Source organism: Hemitrygon akajei, chromosome 7, assembly GCF_048418815.1.
Source record: "Hemitrygon akajei chromosome 7, sHemAka1.3, whole genome shotgun sequence".
Taxonomy (NCBI): Eukaryota; Metazoa; Chordata; class Chondrichthyes; order Myliobatiformes; family Dasyatidae; genus Hemitrygon; species Hemitrygon akajei.
This window is the reverse complement of record NC_133130.1, coordinates 131,738,371-131,755,919: the sequence shown is the minus strand read 5'-3', so window position 1 is coordinate 131,755,919 and position 17,549 is coordinate 131,738,371. Positions and strand designations below refer to the sequence as shown.

The following is a 17,549-nucleotide window of genomic DNA, read 5'->3' as shown; positions in this document are numbered from 1 at the left end:
TATCTTATGGATAGGGGAATCAAGGGATATGGGGACAAGGCAGGAACCGGGTATTGATAGTAGATGATCAGCCATGATCTCAAAATGGCGGTGCAGGCTCGAAGGGTCGAATGGTCTACTTCTGCACCTATTGTCTATTGTCTATTGCTTTCTCCCCAGGTCTGCCCGTTTGCAACCCGGGAAACGGCCCCTCTATGTCCTTGGGAGATCTGGGTGCCGGCAATTCCACAATGGAAAATCCGGTAAGTCTACACCCAGTTTCCGTCGTACACAGAGCACAGAGCAACCCGCACACAATGCTGGAGGAACTCAGCAGGTCGGGCAGCATCTATGGAAATGGATAAACAGTCAACGTTTTGGGTCGAGATCCTTTTCAAGACTGAGAAGGAGGAAGATGCCAGAATAAAAAGGTGGGGTGAGGGGAAGGAGGACAAGCTAGAAGGAGATAGGTGAAGCCAGGTAGGTGGGGGGAAGTAAGAAGCTGGGAGGTGATAGGTGGAACAGATAAAGGGCTGGAGAAGAAGGGATCTGATTGGAGAAGGGAATGGACCATGGGAGAAAGGGAAGGAGGGTAACCAGAGGGAGGTGATGGGCAGGTGAGGGGAAGAGGTACGATGCCAGAGAGGGATTTGAAGAAGAAAAGGAAGAGGGATAAATTACTGGATTTGTGAAATCCCTATCCATAGCTTCATGAATAAAGAATTTAGTACTTGGAAGACAGTACGCAAAGCATAGAACAGCACAGGAACAGACCTGGCATCTTCCCCCTTCGTTCTTGGATGGCACCCGGATGTTCTCTCCACTATCCTGATGAAGGCTCTCGCCTCGAAAAGTTGGCTCTTTCTTCCTCCATAGTCGCTGCCCGGCCTGCTGAGCTCCCTCAGGATTTTGTGTGCGTTGCTCTGGATTTCCAGCATCTGCACGATCTCTTGTGATCTCTCTCCTGTGCTCGGAGGAAGTGGGGTGGGGAGTGCCAGGGCGTAGCTGGGGATCATCAGCTCCCACGTTCAACTGTGCAGAGCCCCGCACTCTCAGCCCTCGAGAGTGAGTACAACAGTCATCTCGTTGTGCGGCGCACATCGGAGAATTCTGCCTTAAAATTGGAGCTGGCTGTTGTTAATCTGCAGCGTGGAATATCACCTTCTTGCCAGTAAAAAAATGTTCCCACTCTGGCCTCTGACCTCTTCTCTTCACCTGCCAACTCACATCCCCCTGGGTCCCCTCGTCCTCCCCTTTCTCCTATGGTCCACTCTCCTCTCCTATCAGGTTCCTTCTTCTCCAGCCCTGACCTTTCCTAACCCCTTGGCTTCACCCATCATCTTGTAGCTTGTCCTCCCCAACCCTTTTATTCTGGAATCTTCTCCCTTCCTTTTCAGTCTCGATGATGAGTCTTGGCCAGAAACTTGGACTGTTTATTCATTTCCATGGATGCTGCCTGACCTGCTGAGTTCCTCCAGTGTTTTGTGGGTGTGTGTGGTTCTGTCTATCTATGCCTCTCTTAGATCTCCCCTCAGCCTCCGCGGCTCCAGAGAGAATGACCCATTTGTGCAACCCCTCGTGATGGCTCACACCCTCTAAACCAGGCAGCATCCTGATAAACCAGTTCCCCACCAGCCGCAAAGCACCAACGTCCTTCCCGTTGTGTGGTGACCAGCTGCGGCCCAGCGAGAGTTTATAAAGCTGCACCATAACCTCCTGAACTTTGAACTCATCAGAGACGCAGACCCTTTGGCCTAAGTCAAATCCCAGCAATATTCCAGTAAATCTATTTTGCAGTCTCTCCAGATTAATAACATCTTTCTGGTAACGGGGATGAGAATCAGGTTTAATATCACCGGCATATGTCGTGAAATTTGTTTTATTTGTGCAGTAGCAGAACAATGCAAGATATTATAATAAAAACAGTGAATTACAGTTAGAGCTAAACAGCCCTCCCCTATGCCCTACCCTGCCTCTGCACGTGCTGGGTGAAGGGGAGCCTTCATGACAGACACTACCTTTCTGAGGCATCGCTGCTTGAAGATGTTGTGGATGCTGTGGAGGCTAGTGCCCATGATGGATGTGACAACTTTCTCCAGCTATTTCCGATCCTGTGCAGTGCCCCCCCCTCCCCACCCCCAGACAGTGATGCAGCCAGTTAGGATGCTCTCCACGTGTGGTGAACTACATTTACCTGTCTGGACACGCTACCCTGCTGACTGCTCCTGTGGCTCCTCCCACTGACCCCTGTATTGATGGTGCATCACCACGGTGCCTCCGTAGAAATTTACGAGTGCTGTCGTGCCTTCTTTGTAATTTGTGAGGAGGTGACCAGGGTAACTGTAGCTGTGTGATGAGGGCAGAGCAGGGCATCACCCAGGACACTGCCAATGTGTTTTTGCTTCTCCACAGACCACCTCAAGCACAAATTACCCAGGCACGGCCCAGCCGAGAGAGGAGGACAAGAGGTTCACTGGTGGGGGCGTTCTTAGCCCCCCTTTTGCCTTTCCAAATAAGACGCTACAACATCAAACTGCTTCCAACCTGACAGAGGTAAGGCCCGACGAACGGGTGGCATCATGTTGCCCAGCTCACTCCTTGCACCAGGAACTCCTTGTACCATCTCGATGTGTTGCCCATGGGTCCTGACCAAAGTCCCAGCACAGACTCGATGAGTCGAATGGACTCACTATTTGATCCCATGAAGGCAAAGGGTCCCTTGTACATCAGGAAGGCTGCTCCAGAGGGGGGTTGGAGGGTGGGGTGCGGGGCAGCAGCACTGAATGGCTTTAAGGGGAGATAGGCGAGGCTTTGGGAGGGAGGTGGACGAGGCTTTGGGAGGGAGGTGACCGAGGATTTGGAAGGAAGGTGGAGGAGGCTTTGGGAGGGAGGTGGAGGAGGGTTTGGGAGGGAGGTGGAGGAGGGTTTGGGAGGGAGTGGAGGAGGGTTTGGGAGGGAGGTGGAGGAGGGTTTGGGAGGGAGTGGAGGAGGGTTTGGGAGGGAGTGGAGGAGGGTTTGGGAGGGAGGTGGAGGAGGGTTTGGGAGGGAGAGTTGGGCATGTCTGTAGTGAGGAGATGGACTGTATTTGGGAGGGAGTGGATGAGGTTTTGGGAGGGAGGTGGAGGAGTCTTTGAGAGGGAGGTGTACGAGGTTTTGGGAGGGAGGTGGAGGAGGGTTTTGGAGGGAGGTGGATGTGGCTTTGGGAGGGAGGTGGAGGAGGTTTTGGGAGGGAGGTGGAGGAGGGTTTGGGAGGGAGGTGGAGGAGGGTTTGGGAGGGAGTGAATGAGGTTTTGGGAGGGAGGTGGAGGAGGGTTTGGGAGGGAGGTGGAGGAATCTTTGGGAGGGAAGTGGATGTGGTTTTGGGAGGGAGGTGGACGAGGCTTTGGGAGGAAGGTGGAGGAGGGTTTGGGAGGTAGAGTTGGGCATGTCTGTAGTGGGGAGATGGAATGTATTTGGGAGGGAGTGGACGAGGTTTTGGGAAGGAGGTGGAGGAGGGTTTGGGAGGGAGGTGGAGGAATCTTTGGGAGGGAAGTGGATGTGGTTTTGGGAGGGAGGTGGACGAGGCTTTGGGAGGGAGGTGGAGGAGGGTTTGGGAGGGAGTGGAGGAGGTTTTGGGTGGGAGGTGGATGTGACTTTGGGAGGGAGGTGGAGGAGGGTTTGGGAGGGAGGTGGACGAGGCTTTGGGAGGGAGTGGACGAGGTTTTGAGAGGGAGGTGGATGAGGTTTTGGGAGGGAGTGGACGAGGTTTTGGGAGGGAGAGTTGGGCATGTCTGTAGTGGGGAGATGGAGGAGGTTTTGGGAGGGAGTGGAGGAGGGATTGGGAGGGAGTGGAGGAGGGTTTTGAGAGGGAGGTGGATGAGGTTTTGGGAGGGAGTGGAGGAGGCTTTGGGAGGGAGAGTTGGGCATGTCTGTAGTGGGGAGATGGACTGTATTTCGAGATACAACATGGTAACAGGACTTTTTGGCCTGAAAAGCCCAAGCCACCCATGTGACCAATTAGCCTACAAACCCATAAGTCTTTGGAAGAAAGCAGAGCACATGGGGAGACCACTGGGAATGTAAAACTCATTACCGGTTTGAAGTCTGGTGCTGACATGTCTTTCCGATGTTCCTGTTTTTTTCAGCAATACCTGCAGACGGTGGGGGAATTCCTGGACATGCTCAGCCTGACTGAGTCAGTGGAGGTAACGTATGATGCTCCGGCAGGTCACTCCCACAGGACACAACCCCCAAGGGCATTACAGAGACAGGGAGGGTGCAGGTGCTGGAGGGGGTTACAGAGATGGGGAGGGGTGTAGAGGCCAGTAAGTGTTACAGAGATTGGGAAGGATGTAGGGTCCAGAAGGGGTTACAGAGATGGGGAGGGTGCAGGGGCTGGAGGGTTACAGAGACGGAGGGGTGTAGGGGCTGGAAGGGGTTACAGAGACAGGGAAGGGTGTGGGGGCCAGAGGGGGTTTCAGAGACAGGGAGGGGTGTAGAGTATGGAGTGGTTAAGGAGATGGAGAGAGGCTTAGAAGCTGGAGATGGTTACAGAGACAGCGAGGTGTGTAGTGGCCAGAGGGGGTGACAGAGATAGGGAGAGGCAAAAGGTCCAGAGGGGGTTACACCCCTCCCTCCCCTACACCCCTCCTCATCTCTGTAACCCCCTCCAGCTCCTACACCCGCCCCTGCATCTGTAACCCAGTCTCTCCCCTACACCCCTCACTGTCTCTGTAACCTCCTCCTTTGCTATACCCCTCCCTGGCTCCATAACCCCCTTCAATCCCAACACCCCACTCTGTCTCTTTAATCCCATCCCTCCCCTACACCCTTCCATGTCTCTGTAAGCCCCTCCCAACCCTTCTTACACCCCCTTTGGTCTCTGTAACTCTTCCCTCCATCCCCTATACCCCTCCCTGTCTCTGTAACCCCCTCTGTGCCCCACACCCCTCCCTGTCTCTGTAACCCCCTCTGTGCCCCACACCCCTCCCTGTCTGCATGTTTTTTGAATGGTCCAGTATTGCTGGGTGTCGGACTCCACCTGCCCATGGATTTGGCTCAGAGCTTCAGTCTGTGTTGAGTCTGGGTTACTGCCCTCACCCTGGCTGTTGCCCCCAGCCCCTCCCACTTGCGGGCTCTGGTTTGTTCCTGAGCGATGGCTGCTCTGTTTCCCTGGAGGCGTTTCTGGCATGCAGTGAGTCTTGCCTTTGTTTCTCGTGTACCCAGGCTGCCGCCGAGGTGAGTGTGTTAATTGAGACGGTGGACAACGTGTTGGATCACGTGGTGACCTCCCTGGAAGGGGATCCGGACTTGCCGGTCAGCATCAAAGGGACTTCGCTGGTGGCAGGTGAGAGTTGTAATGCTGTGATCCCCCCCCCCATCCTCACCCTTAACCCCCGACCTCTGACCTAATCCCAGACCGTGGCCAAATCCCCGACTTTGCTATACCTGTGATCTGACCCCTGCCCCAAAGCCCACTCCCAAGCCATCCTCCTACCCTGACTCCAACATCACAGTTGGATGGAGCCCTGCCCCGTGACAAGCCCAACTCTTCCCCTGGAAGTAGTCTTTCATTTTTGTCAAGCTTCTGCACCGTGTACAAACACCCCTGTCTGACCGCTAAACCTGGTCCTCTTCTGGTCCTGTCTCCTCCCAGCCCTGGTCCTCTGGCAAGTGAAGAACCCCTCTCTCTCTCTCTGTGACCCAGATAAAGCTCCCCTTCCGCATAGGATCCTGTGCTCCCTACTGTACCCACCGGGTTCATGGAGTCCTAGAATGCCACAATGCAAAAAACAGGCCCTTCAGTCCATCCAATCCGTGCTGACCCATTAATCTGCCTGGTAAGATTGCTCACCCCTCTGCTTTTTGTTAATTGGCAATCCACTCCAACAGCGCTGGAATGGGGTGACATGGGATTGTGCCCCTTTTAGGGGTAAAAGTGGGGTGCTAAAGTAATTGGCCTCCTCCTGTTCGCAGACTACTTGTTGGTGAAGGTTGCAGATGGTTCCAGCCTTTCCAGCTACCGTTTCCCCTCACAAGGACTCAGCTACATCTTCATCCCTGGAGAGGCTTTTCACAGTAAGAGTAAGTTGTCTCCGGTGGAGGGTCCGCTCCCCCTCACCTGGGGTCCACAGACCCTGGGGCGCTGCGGAAGCTCCCAGCACTGCGGTCCACTGGTGCTGGGGTGCAAGGTGTGTAGTCAGTGATCGGGGAAATGGTTTCGACTGAGTCTCTCATTCTCCCTCTGGGGAACGAGAGGAAGCCTGGTTTCTCCACCATTTCCACTCCGGTTCGGGCTTCTACTACTGTCTGGCCCCATCAGGGAGGAGGTACAGGAGTGAAGACCCACACTGCTCCCCCTCCAGTACCTGAATGATCCATGAAGTCATGAACACTACCTCACAATTTTGGCTATTTTTTGCACTACTAATTAAATTTGTATATATCTTACAGACAGTACCGTGCAAAAGTCTTAGGCAGAGATATATAGCTGGGGTGCCTGAGACTTTTGCACAGGACTGTATTTGCCAGTGTGGAGTGGGAGCGAGTTTGTAAATCTGGTGGGAGCAAAAGATGTTGAGAATGGTGAGGATGGAGCGCCGTGGGAGGGGTGTGGGACAGGGGACAGAGAAAGAGTGTCGGGAGCAGTGGGGTGGATGGTTGTGGGTACACACCCAGCCCTGAGACACCAGGAAAGGTCATTTGATTCCATACAATTGGTTTATTGATCATTACAGAATGTCTCTCTGGTGCTTCCCGCTCCCTCCCCTCTCCCTTCCCCTTTTCCCAACCATGATTCCCCTCTCCCTGCCCCCTTCCCACTCTCAGTCCACAATAGAGACCCAGATCAGAATCAGGTTTATCATCACTCACATACGTCATGAAATTTGTTTTTTTTTGTGGCAGCAGTACAGTGCAATACATAAAATTACAACAGTACTGTGATGTGCAAGGGTCTTAGGCACCTTGGTTATATATATGTGCCTAACACTTCTGCTCAGCATTTCACTGTACTGCGGCTCCTGCGAGAAAACAGTTTTCATGACATGCATGAGTGATGATAAACCTGATTCTATATATACAGTGTGCGTGTGCGTGTGTGTGTGTGTGTGTGTGTGTGTGTGTGTGTGTGTGTGTGTGTGTGTGTGTGTGTGTGTGTGTGTGTGTGTGTGTATATATATATATATTTGTAATTTATATTTTATTGAAGTTCATCATCAAACAAGCATTTCCATAGGATGTATTTCAGATATTTTTATTGTAATTTGTAGTATATTTTATATATTGTACTGTGTTTCTGCCGCAGACCAGTAAGTTTTATTGCATACAAGTATGATAATGGACCTGATTCTGATTGGTGCCCTTGGCCTGGTCCAGTCCTCTTTGGCCAACATTCAACCCCTCCCCCTTATACGGATGTGCTGGCATTTAAGAGGTTTCACAGGAGGTTCATGAAAATCATTCCAGGATTGAAAGGCTTGTCATTTGAGGAGTGCTTGATGGCTCTGGGCCTGTATTCACTCCAATTCAGTAGAATGAGGGGGTGACCTCATTGAACCCTATCGAATGTTGAAAGGCCTTGATAGAGTGGATGTGGAAAGGATGTTTCCTATGGTGGGGGAGCCTACGACCAGAGGACACAGCTTCAGAATAGAGGGGTGTTCATTTAGAACGGAGATGAGGAGGGATTTCTTGAGCCAGAGAGTGATGAATCTGAGGAGTTTCTTGCTGCAGGTGGTTTGGAGGCTGAGTCGTTGGGTATCTTTAAGGAAGAGGCTGATAGGTTCTTGATTAGTCAGGGCATGAAAGGATATGGGGAGAAGGCAGGAGAATGGGGCTGAGAGGGGTGATTTATCAGCCATGATGAAATGGTGGAGCAGACTGCAGGCTCAATGGCCTAATTCTGCTCCTTTATCTACCGGTCTTAGAACAATTTAAATCTGGGACGCAATGTTGTTGTTAGAGATTCCGGACTCTAACTTGCGACTTGGGAGAAGGCTGCAGAAGCTGAATTAGAATTTTTACTTTCTGTCTGGATGGCCTCCCACCTTACGGCATGAATATGGATTTCTGCTTCATTTAAAGAAAATCCTTTTCCCTCCCCTCCCTTCTATTCCCACTCTAGCCTCTTACCTCTTCTCCTCACCTGCCTGTTACTTCCCCCTGGGTCCCCTCTTCCCTCCCTTTCTCCAATTGTCCACCCTCCTCTTGTATCAGATTCCTTCCTCTCCAGCTCTTGATCTTTCCCACCCACCTGCTTCACCCATCACCTTCCAGCTTGTCCTCCTTCCCCACCCCCCCCAGCCTTTTATTCTGACATCTTCCCCCTTCCTTTCCAGTCCTGATGAAATAGTGACTGGTTATTCCTCTCCGCGGATGCTCCCTGACCCGCTGAGCTCCTCCAGCATTTTGTGTGCTGCTCTGGATTCAGATTCAGGTTTAATATCGCCGGCATTACTCCGTGAAATCTGTCATTATGCAGAAGCAATACTGGAATGCATTCGCAGACTTTCTCATGTTTAGCGTTTTAAATTTCTCTGGGTTTTATTTTGAGATACTTATCGAGCATTGCAGTTCCCCACACCTCCAGTGAGCCAGGTTCAACCCTGAAATCAGGTGCTGTCTCTGTGGAGTTTGCACGGTTCCCCTGGGTGATCTGGTTCCCTCCCACGTTCCAAGGCTGTGTGGGACTGGTAGGTTCATTGATGGTAGGGGTATGGAGGGCTAGGGTCCCGGAGCAGGTCGATGGGAGTTGGCAGTTTACACGGACTAGATGGGCTGAAGGGCCTCTTTCTGTGCTGTACTTTTCTATGATTCTTTGACTCTAAGGTGAGTTTGGTGCTGGCACAGTAACATAGTGGTTAAGTCAAGTTTATTGTCATTTAACTGTATATATGTAATACTGTCCAATGAGACATTTCTGTGGACACGGTAGTACACATAACACACTATAAGTTAGGAAAGTAAGGATACAATTTACAGATGGATTACACATAAATAAACAAAGTGCATGGATTAAATCTTGTAAAGTACAGAACAGATTAACCAGTGTTCCCTTCGAATGCAATGCGGCCGGGAGTTCAGAAGCCTGATGGCCCGAGGGAAGAAACTGTTTCCCATCCTGACCGTTCTTGTCTTTATACATCGGAGTCTCCTGCCCGATGGTAGGAAGTCAAAGTGGATGTTGGATGGATGGGTGGGATCAATAATACTGAGGGTCCTGAGTAGGTAGCGTTCCTGATAAAAGCCCCCAGTAGATGGTAGGGAGACCCCTATGATCCTCTCAGCTGCTCTCACAGTCCTTGGTAGGGACTTTAGAATCAGAATCAGGTTTATTATCACCGGCATGTGTTGTGAAATTTGTTAACTTAGCAGCAGCAGTTCAATGCAATACATAATATAGAAGAGAAAAAAATAATAATAAATAAATAAATCTTATTCAGTATACTTTATACAGTATACATATATTGAATAGATTAAAATCGTGTAGAAAACAGAAATACTATATGTTTAAAAAAAAGGTGAGGTGGTGTCCAAGGATTCAGTGTCCATTCAGAAATCAGAATGCAGAGGGGAAGAAGCTGTTCCTGAATCACTGAGTGTGTGTCTTCAGGCTCCTGTACCTCCTCCCTGATGGCAGAGGGGAAGAAGCTGTTCCTGAATCGCTGAGTGTGTGTCTTCAGGCTCCTGTAACCCCTCCCTGATGGCAGAGGGGAAGAAGCTGTTCCTGAATCACTGAGTGTGTGTCTTCAGGCTCCTGTACCTCCTCCCTGATGTCAGAGGGGAAGAAGCTGTTCCTGAATCACTGAGTGTGTGTCTTCAGGCTCCTGTACCTCCTCCCTGATGGCAGAGGGGAAGAAGCTGTTCCTGATTCACTGAGTGTGTGCCTTCAGGCTTCTGTATCTCCTCCTTGATGGTAACAGTGAGAAAAGGGCATGCCCTGGGTGCTAGGGGTCCTTAATAATGGATGCTGCCTTTCTGAGACACCGCTCCCTAAAGATGTTCTGGGTACTTTGTAGGCTAGTGCCCAAGATGGAGCTGACTAGATTTACAGCCTTCTGCAGCTTCTTTCAGTCCTGTGCAGTAGCCCCTCCATACCAGATAGTGATGCAGCCTGTCAGAATGCTCTCCACGGTACAACTATAGACGTTTTTGAGTGTATTTGTTGACATACCTGATGCACCATCAATAACTCACGCTGAGACTTAGGAAGCGAGATATCGGCTTTTATTGACTGGAAGAATAAACAACACTACATCCTGGGGAAAATGAGGGAGAGCAGCAGCCCACAGTCGCCTTTATACAGGGGTCTGTGGGAGGAGCCACAGGAGCAGTCAGACAGGTATATCTAGTTCACCACAATACCAAATCTCTTCAAACTCCTAATGAAGTATAGTTGCTGTCTTGATTTCTGGTCCGATGCTCAGCTGCTCCCATTCCAGATGGAGATGCAACTTGTCAGGACGCTCCCAGTGGTTCCCCTGTAAAACGCAGTTGAGATGGAGTGTGGGTGGGGAGGGGCGTCAGTCTCCTCAGGAAGTGGAGTTGCTGCTGTGTCTATTAAGGGACCAGCATTCTGGCAGACAGGTTTGCCACTGCAACACGGATGTGCTTAAACTAAGCAGTGGGGGGGAGGGGATGAACTGGAAATATAACGATCGAGTTAAAGGGAAAGTGAAAATAAGAAAAGTTAAAAAGGACAACAGAATCAATGGAGTAGAAAGCTCAAGAAGAGATCATACAGTATGGCCAAGTGAAATAGGAATTGATATGAAAGGACAGGGGAGTACCGAATTAAAAGTACGGGTATTATATATGAATGCACGAAGTATAAGGAATAAAGTAGATGAGCTTGAGGCTCTGTGGTGAACTACATATACCTGTCTGGACACGCCCCCTGCTGACAGCTCATGTGGCTCCTCCCACAGACCCCTGTATAAAGGTGATGGAGGTCTGAGCCCGGCCTCTCTGTCTCCAGGACATAGTATAGTGGTCACTCACTGCTTGTTCCTTCTTCCAGTCAATAAAAGCCGATATCTCACCTTTACGTCTCAGAGTGAGTTATTGATGGTGCATCAGGCTCAGTTGGAAATTGGCAAGTACGATGTTGTGGGAATAACTGAGACATGGCTTCAAGCGGACAGGGCCTGGGAAATGAATATTCAAGGATATACATCTTATCGAAAGGACAGACTGACTGGCAGAGGGGGTGGGGTGGCTCTGTTGGTGAGGAATGATATTCAGTCCCTTGCGAGGGGGGACATAGAATCTGGGGATGTAGAGTCAGTATGGATAGAACTGAGAAATTCTAAGGGTAGAAAGACCCTAATGGGAGTTATCTACAGGCCCCCAAACAGCAGTCTGGATGTAGGGTGTAAGTTGAATGAAGAATTAAAATTGGCATGTCGCAAAGGTAGTGATACAGTTGTCATGGGGGATTTCAACATGCAGGTAGACTGGGAGAATCAGAATGGTACTGGACCCCAAGAAAGGGAGTTTGTGGAGTGCCTTCGAGATGGATTCTTAGAACAGCTTGTACTGGAGCCTACCAGGGAGAAGGCAATTCTAGACTTAGTGTTGTGCAATGAACCGGATTTGATCAGGGACCTCGAGGTAAAGGAACCATTAGGAGGTAGTGACCATAATATGATATGTTTTAACCTACAATTTGAGAAGGAGAAGGGAAAATCGGATGTATCAGTATTACAGTTGAACAAAGGGAACTATGGAGCTATGAGGGAGGAGCTGGCCAAAGTTTAATGGAACAATACCCTAGCAGGGAGGACAGTGGAACAAAAATGGCAGGTATTTCTGGGAATAATGCAGAAGGTGCAGGATCGGTTCATTCTAAAGAGGAAGAAAGATCCTAAGGGGAGTAAGGGGCGGCCGTGGCTGATGAGGGAAGTAAAGGGCAGTATAAAAATAAAAGAGAAGAAGTATAACATAGCAAAGATGAGCAGGAAACTGGAGGACTGGGAAGCTTTTAAAGAGCAACAGAAGATAACAAAAAAGGCAATATGCCAAGAAAAAATGAGGTACGAAGGTAAACTAGCCAAGAATATAAAGGAGGATAGTAAAAGCTTCTTTAGGTATGTGAATAGCAAAAAAATAGTTAAGACCAAAATTGGGCCATTGAAGACAGAAACGGGTGAATTTATTATGGGGAACAAGGAAATGCCAGATGAGTTGAACAGGTACTTTGGATCTGTCTTCAATAGGGAAGACACAAACAATCTCCCAGATGTAATAGTGGCCAAAGGAACTAGGGTAATGGATGAACTGAGGAAATTTATATTAGGCAAGAAACGGTGTTGGATAGACTGTTGAGTCTGAAGGCTGATAAGTCCCTGGGACCTGATGGTCTGCATCCCAGGGTACTTAAAGAGGTGGCTCTAGAAATCGTGGATGCATTGGTAATCATTTTCCAATGTTCTATAGAGTCAGGAACAGTTCCTGCTGATTGGAGGGTGGCTAATGTCCCACTTTTCAAGAAAGGAGGGAGAGAGGAAACAGGGAATTATAGACCAGTTAGCCTGACGTCAGTGGTGGGAAAGATGCTGGAGTCAATTATAAAAGAGGAAATTATGACACATTTGGATAGCAATAGAAGGATCAGTCTGAGTCAGCATGGATTTATGAAGGGAAAATCATGCTTGACTAATCTTCTGGAGTTTTTTGAGGATGTAACTATGAAAATGGACAAGGGAGAGCCAGTGGATGTAGTGTACCTGGACTTCCAGAAAGCTTTTGATAAAGTCCCACATAGGAGATTAGTGGGCAAAATTAGGCCACATGGTATTGGGGGCAGAGTACTGACATGTATTGAAAATTGGCTGGCTGACAGGGAACAAAGAGTAGTGATTAACGGGTCCCTGTCGGAATGGCAGGCTATGACCAGTGGGGTACCGCAAGGTTCGGTGCTGGGTCCGCAGACGTTTATAATATACATTAATGATTTAGATGAAGGGATTAAAAGTAACATTAACAAATTTGCTGATGACACAAAGCTGGGTGGCAGTGTGAAATGTCAGGAGGATGTTATGAGAATGCAGGGTGACTTGGACAGGTTGGGTGAGTGGGCAGATGCATGGCAGATGCAGTTTAATGTGGATAAATGTGAGATTATCCACTTTGGTGGCAAGAACAGGAAGGTAGATTACTATCTAAATGGAGTCAAGTTAGGAAAAGGGGAAGTACAACGAGATCTAGATGTTCTTGTACATCAGTCAATGAAAGCAAGCATGCAGGTACAGCAGGCAGTGAAGAAAGCTAATGGCATGCTGGCTTTTATAACAAGAGGAATTGAGTATAGGAGTAAAGAGGTCCTTCTGCAGCTGTACAGGGCCCTGGTGAGACCCCACCTGGAGTATTGTGTGCAGTTTTGGTCTCCAAATTTGAGGAAGGACATTCTTGCTATTGAGGGAGTGCAGTGTAGGTTCACAAGGTTAATTCCCGGAATGGCGGGACTGTCATATGTTGAAAGATTGGAGCGACTGGACTTGTATACACTGGAATTTAGAAGGATGAGAGGGGATCTGATTGAAACATATAAGATTATTAAGGGATTGGACACACTGGAGGCAGGAAGCATGTTCCCGCTGATGGGTGAGTCCAGAACTAGAGGCCACAGTTTAAGAATAAGGGGTAGGCCATTTAGAACAGAGATGCGGAAAAACTTTTTCACCCAGAGTGTGGTGGATATGTGGAATGCTCTGCCCCAGAAGGCAGTGGAGGCCAAGTCTCTGGATGCATTCAAGAGAGAGTTAGATAGAGCTCTGATAGATAGCGGGGTCAAGGGATATAGGGAGAGGGCAGGAACGGGGTACTGATTGTATATGATCAGCCATGATCACAGTGAATGGCAGTGCTGGCTAGAAGGGCCAAATGGCCTACTCCTGCACCTACTGTCTATTGTCTATTGAGGCCATCTGTGATGCAAACTCTCAGGAACTTGGTGCACTTAACTCTCTCTACGGAGGAGGCATGTGTGTGCAGAGGGGGACGGTTCATCTGCACCTCCCTGAAGACCACAATGCTGTTGTAGCATCAGCGACTGGGGTTCATTCAGCAGTGTGTATGTTCACTCTGTGACTGTGTGGGTTTCCCCTGGGCGACCAGGTTTCCTCCCAAATTCCAAAGATGCTCTGGTCGGTGCTGGTAAGATGCGGGCATGCTACGCTGGTGCTGGAAGCTTGGTGACACTCGCGGGCTGCCCCCACAAATCCTCGGACTGTGTTTGGTCTGTGATGCAAACGAGGCACTCCAGTGTTTATTTTGGAGGTTCAAAGGTTCGTTTATTATTAAAGAATGTATGCAGTATACGACCCTGAGGTTCTTCTCCAGATAGCCATATAACAAGAAACAATCCCATGGAAGTCACTTCAGAGAGAAACATCAAACCCAGCCCCCCGGCACAAATCAAAATGCAACAAGATCATCAACCCTCTCTCCCCCCATCACCCCTTCTCCTGCACAAAACGCAACAAGAACATCAGCTCCCTGCCCCTCTCCCTCTCCCCGTTAGGATGCTGGCGTTTCGGGCAGCAGGAAGGACCTCCCTCTCTGGTGGTGTCCAGGGCTTCTTCATGCCAATCGCTTCCTCTCGGTTTTCACATCTGTCAGTCATACAAGTCCCGGGTGGAGACTCGGGAATACCGTCACACTCAGACGTAGAAGGATTCTTCATTGCTGTTTCTGTAACAATTTTGTTTTGCCAGTTAGGCTTGTTAGCCCTGAGCTGAACCCCCGAACCTGGAGACTTTGGCTGGCCTCTACCCTTTGACCTGCTGGGCAGGAGTGACCCTACCAAGAGCCAAAGCACAAAGCTCCGACTCCAGCCAACACAGCTCTCCGAGTCATTGAGGCACACAAGCCCCCAAACCCTACGGCAAAGTTGTGGTCCTCTTGGAGGACCTTATCTATACCCCTCATAACCTTATAAACCTCGATCAGATCTCCCTCAGCCTCCCCCCCGCAGAGAAAACAACCCAAGTTTATCCAGCCTCTCGTGATAGCACCTGCCCTCTAAACCAGGCAGCATCCTGGGAAACCTCTCCTGCACTCTCTCCAAAACCTCAACACTCTTCTTACAGTGGGGCGACCAGAACTGAACACAGTTCTCCAGAAGTGTTGGGTGCGGTAACGGGGAGTGAGATTGGACAGTGGGGTACTGGGAGAGTGGGATTGGATGGTGGGGTACAGGGGAGTGAGATTGGACGGTGGGGTATGGGGAGTGATTGGACTATGTGGGGTACGGGGGGGTGAGATTGGACTGTGGGGTACTGGGGGAGTGAGATTGGACTGTGTGGGATATGGGGGGAGTGAGATTGGACTGTGGGGTACAGGGGGAGTGAGATTGGACTGTGTGGGGTACAGGGGGAGTGAGATTGGACTGTAGGGTACTGGGGGAGTGAGATTGGACTGTGTGGGGTATGGGGGGAGTGAGATTGGACTGTGGGGTACAGGGGGAGTGAGATTGGACTGTGGGGTACTGGGGGAGTGAGATTGGACTGTGTGGGGTATGGGGGGAGTGAAATTGGACTGTGGGGTACTGGGAGAGTGGGATTGGACTGTGTGGGGTATGGAGGGAGTGAGATTGGACTGTGGGGTACAGGGGGAGTGAGATTGGACTGTGTGGGGTACGGGGGAGTGAGATTGGACTGTGGGGTACAGGGGGAGTGAGATTGGACTGTGTGAGGTATGGGGGGAGTGAGATTGGACTGTGGGGTACAGGGGGAGTGAGATTGGACTGGGTGGGGTATGGGGAAGTGAGATTGGACTCTGTGGGGTACAGGGGGAGTGAGATTGGACTGTGGGGTACAGGGGGAGTGAGATTGGACTGGGTGGGTACAGGGGAGTGAGATTGGACTGGGTGGGGTACTGGGGAGTGAGTTTGGACTGGGTGGGGTATGGGGGGTGAGATTGGACTGTGTGGGGTACAGGGGGGAGTGAGATTGGACTGTGGGGTACTGGGAGAGTGGGATTGGACTGTGTGGGTATGGGGGGAGTGAGATTGGACTGTGTGGGTATGGGGGGAGTGAGATTGGACTGTGTGGGGTACAGGGGGAGTGAGATTGGACTGGGTGGGTACAGGGGAGTGAGATTGGACTGGGTGGGTTACGGGGTGGGGGAGTGGGGATATACATATGATCATTAAACCTTGCTTAGTATAATTGAGTTAGTATGGAGTCAGTGGGCAGAAAGGCCTTCAATGGCTCTAAGTCTTCGAAAAGTTTAGAAACAAAACATGAAGAAGGAATGAATCTTCAAACTTGCCCAGAGCCCCGAGGTGATTGTTGAAGATTTATGCCGGGGCTGATAACTGGCCCACAGATCTCTGCTGAAGATGATCTTCAGTCAGGCCTGTTTCTCTGATCTCTTCCCACCGCCCTGAACGTACCTCCGTGCTTCCATCAGAAACCTCCCACAATCTCCCACTCCTCCCCTGCCCCAGCCCATCTGCTCCCCGAGCTAGTTAAAATTCTGAAACTCGACCACCCTGTTGTTAACTCCATCAGAACACCTTTATCATGATCAGGTTCATTATCTCTGGGATACGTGCAGTACTGTGCAGAAGTCGCAGACACACTTATATCAGGTTTAATATGTCATAAAATCTGTTGACTTTGTTGCAGCTGTACAATGCAATACATAATAATAGGGAAGAAAGACCTGAATTACAGAAATTTTATTTATGAAAATTAAATAAGTAGTGCAGAAAAAATAGAAATAAAAAAGTAGTGAGGTGGTGTTCATGGGCTCATTGTCCATTCAGAAATCGGATGGCAGAGGGGAAGAAGCTTTTCCTGACTCACTGAGTGTGTGCCTTCGGGCTCCTGTACCTCCTCCCTGATGGTAGCAATGAGAAGAGGGCATGTCCTGGGTGCTGGGGTCCTTAGTGATGGATGTTGCCTTTTGAGACCTGCTCCTTGAAGATGACCTGGATATAATGGAGGCACATGCCCATGATGGAGCTGACTGACTTTACAACTCTCTGCACTTTCATCTGATCCTGTGCAGTAGCCCCCCCCCCCCACACCCCTGTACCAATCGGTGATGCAGCCAGTCAGAATGCTCTCCACAGTACATCTGTAGAAATTTGCGAGTGCCTTTGGTGTCATACCAAATCTCCTCAAAACTCCTAATGCAGTAGAGCTGCTATTGTGGTTTATTTATAATTGGATCAATATGTCGGGCCCAGGATAGGTTTTCAGAGATGTTGAGACCCAGGACCTTGAAACTGCTCTCTCTTTCCTCCGCTGATGCCTCAGTAAGGTGTGTGTAACCTTGACTTGCCCTTCCTGAAGTCCACAGACAATCCCCTGGCCTTACTGATGCAGAGTGCAAGTTGTTGCTGCGACACTACTCACCCGGCTGACATATCTCACTTCCGTACACCCCCTCGTCACCAACGATAGTTGTGTCGTTGGCAAATTTATAGATGTATAGAGGACTATCAATATTAATAAGTTTGAAAGAGTACAGAGAAAGTTTACAAAGTTGTTGCTGGGACTTGTGGACCAGAGTTACAGGGAAAAGTTGAACTGTTAGGATTTTATTCCCTGGAGTGGAGGAATGAGGGGAGATTTGAT

At 49.8% G+C, this 17,549-nt stretch overlaps 1 protein-coding gene across 1 annotated transcript in view; it reads left to right on the top strand.

The window, feature by feature from the left end:
• The window catches only part of adgrd1 (adhesion G protein-coupled receptor D1), a 145,623-nt gene that overhangs the window by 53,186 nt on the left and 74,888 nt on the right, over positions 1–17,549 (top strand). Inside the window, exons 7-11 of the mRNA XM_073050279.1 lie at positions 160–242; positions 2,392–2,532; positions 4,104–4,163; positions 5,185–5,305; positions 5,935–6,042. Of these exons, the coding sequence (XP_072906380.1) occupies positions 160–242; positions 2,392–2,532; positions 4,104–4,163; positions 5,185–5,305; positions 5,935–6,042 (513 nt within the window). The remainder of the gene's footprint in view (positions 1–159; positions 243–2,391; positions 2,533–4,103; positions 4,164–5,184; positions 5,306–5,934; positions 6,043–17,549) is intronic.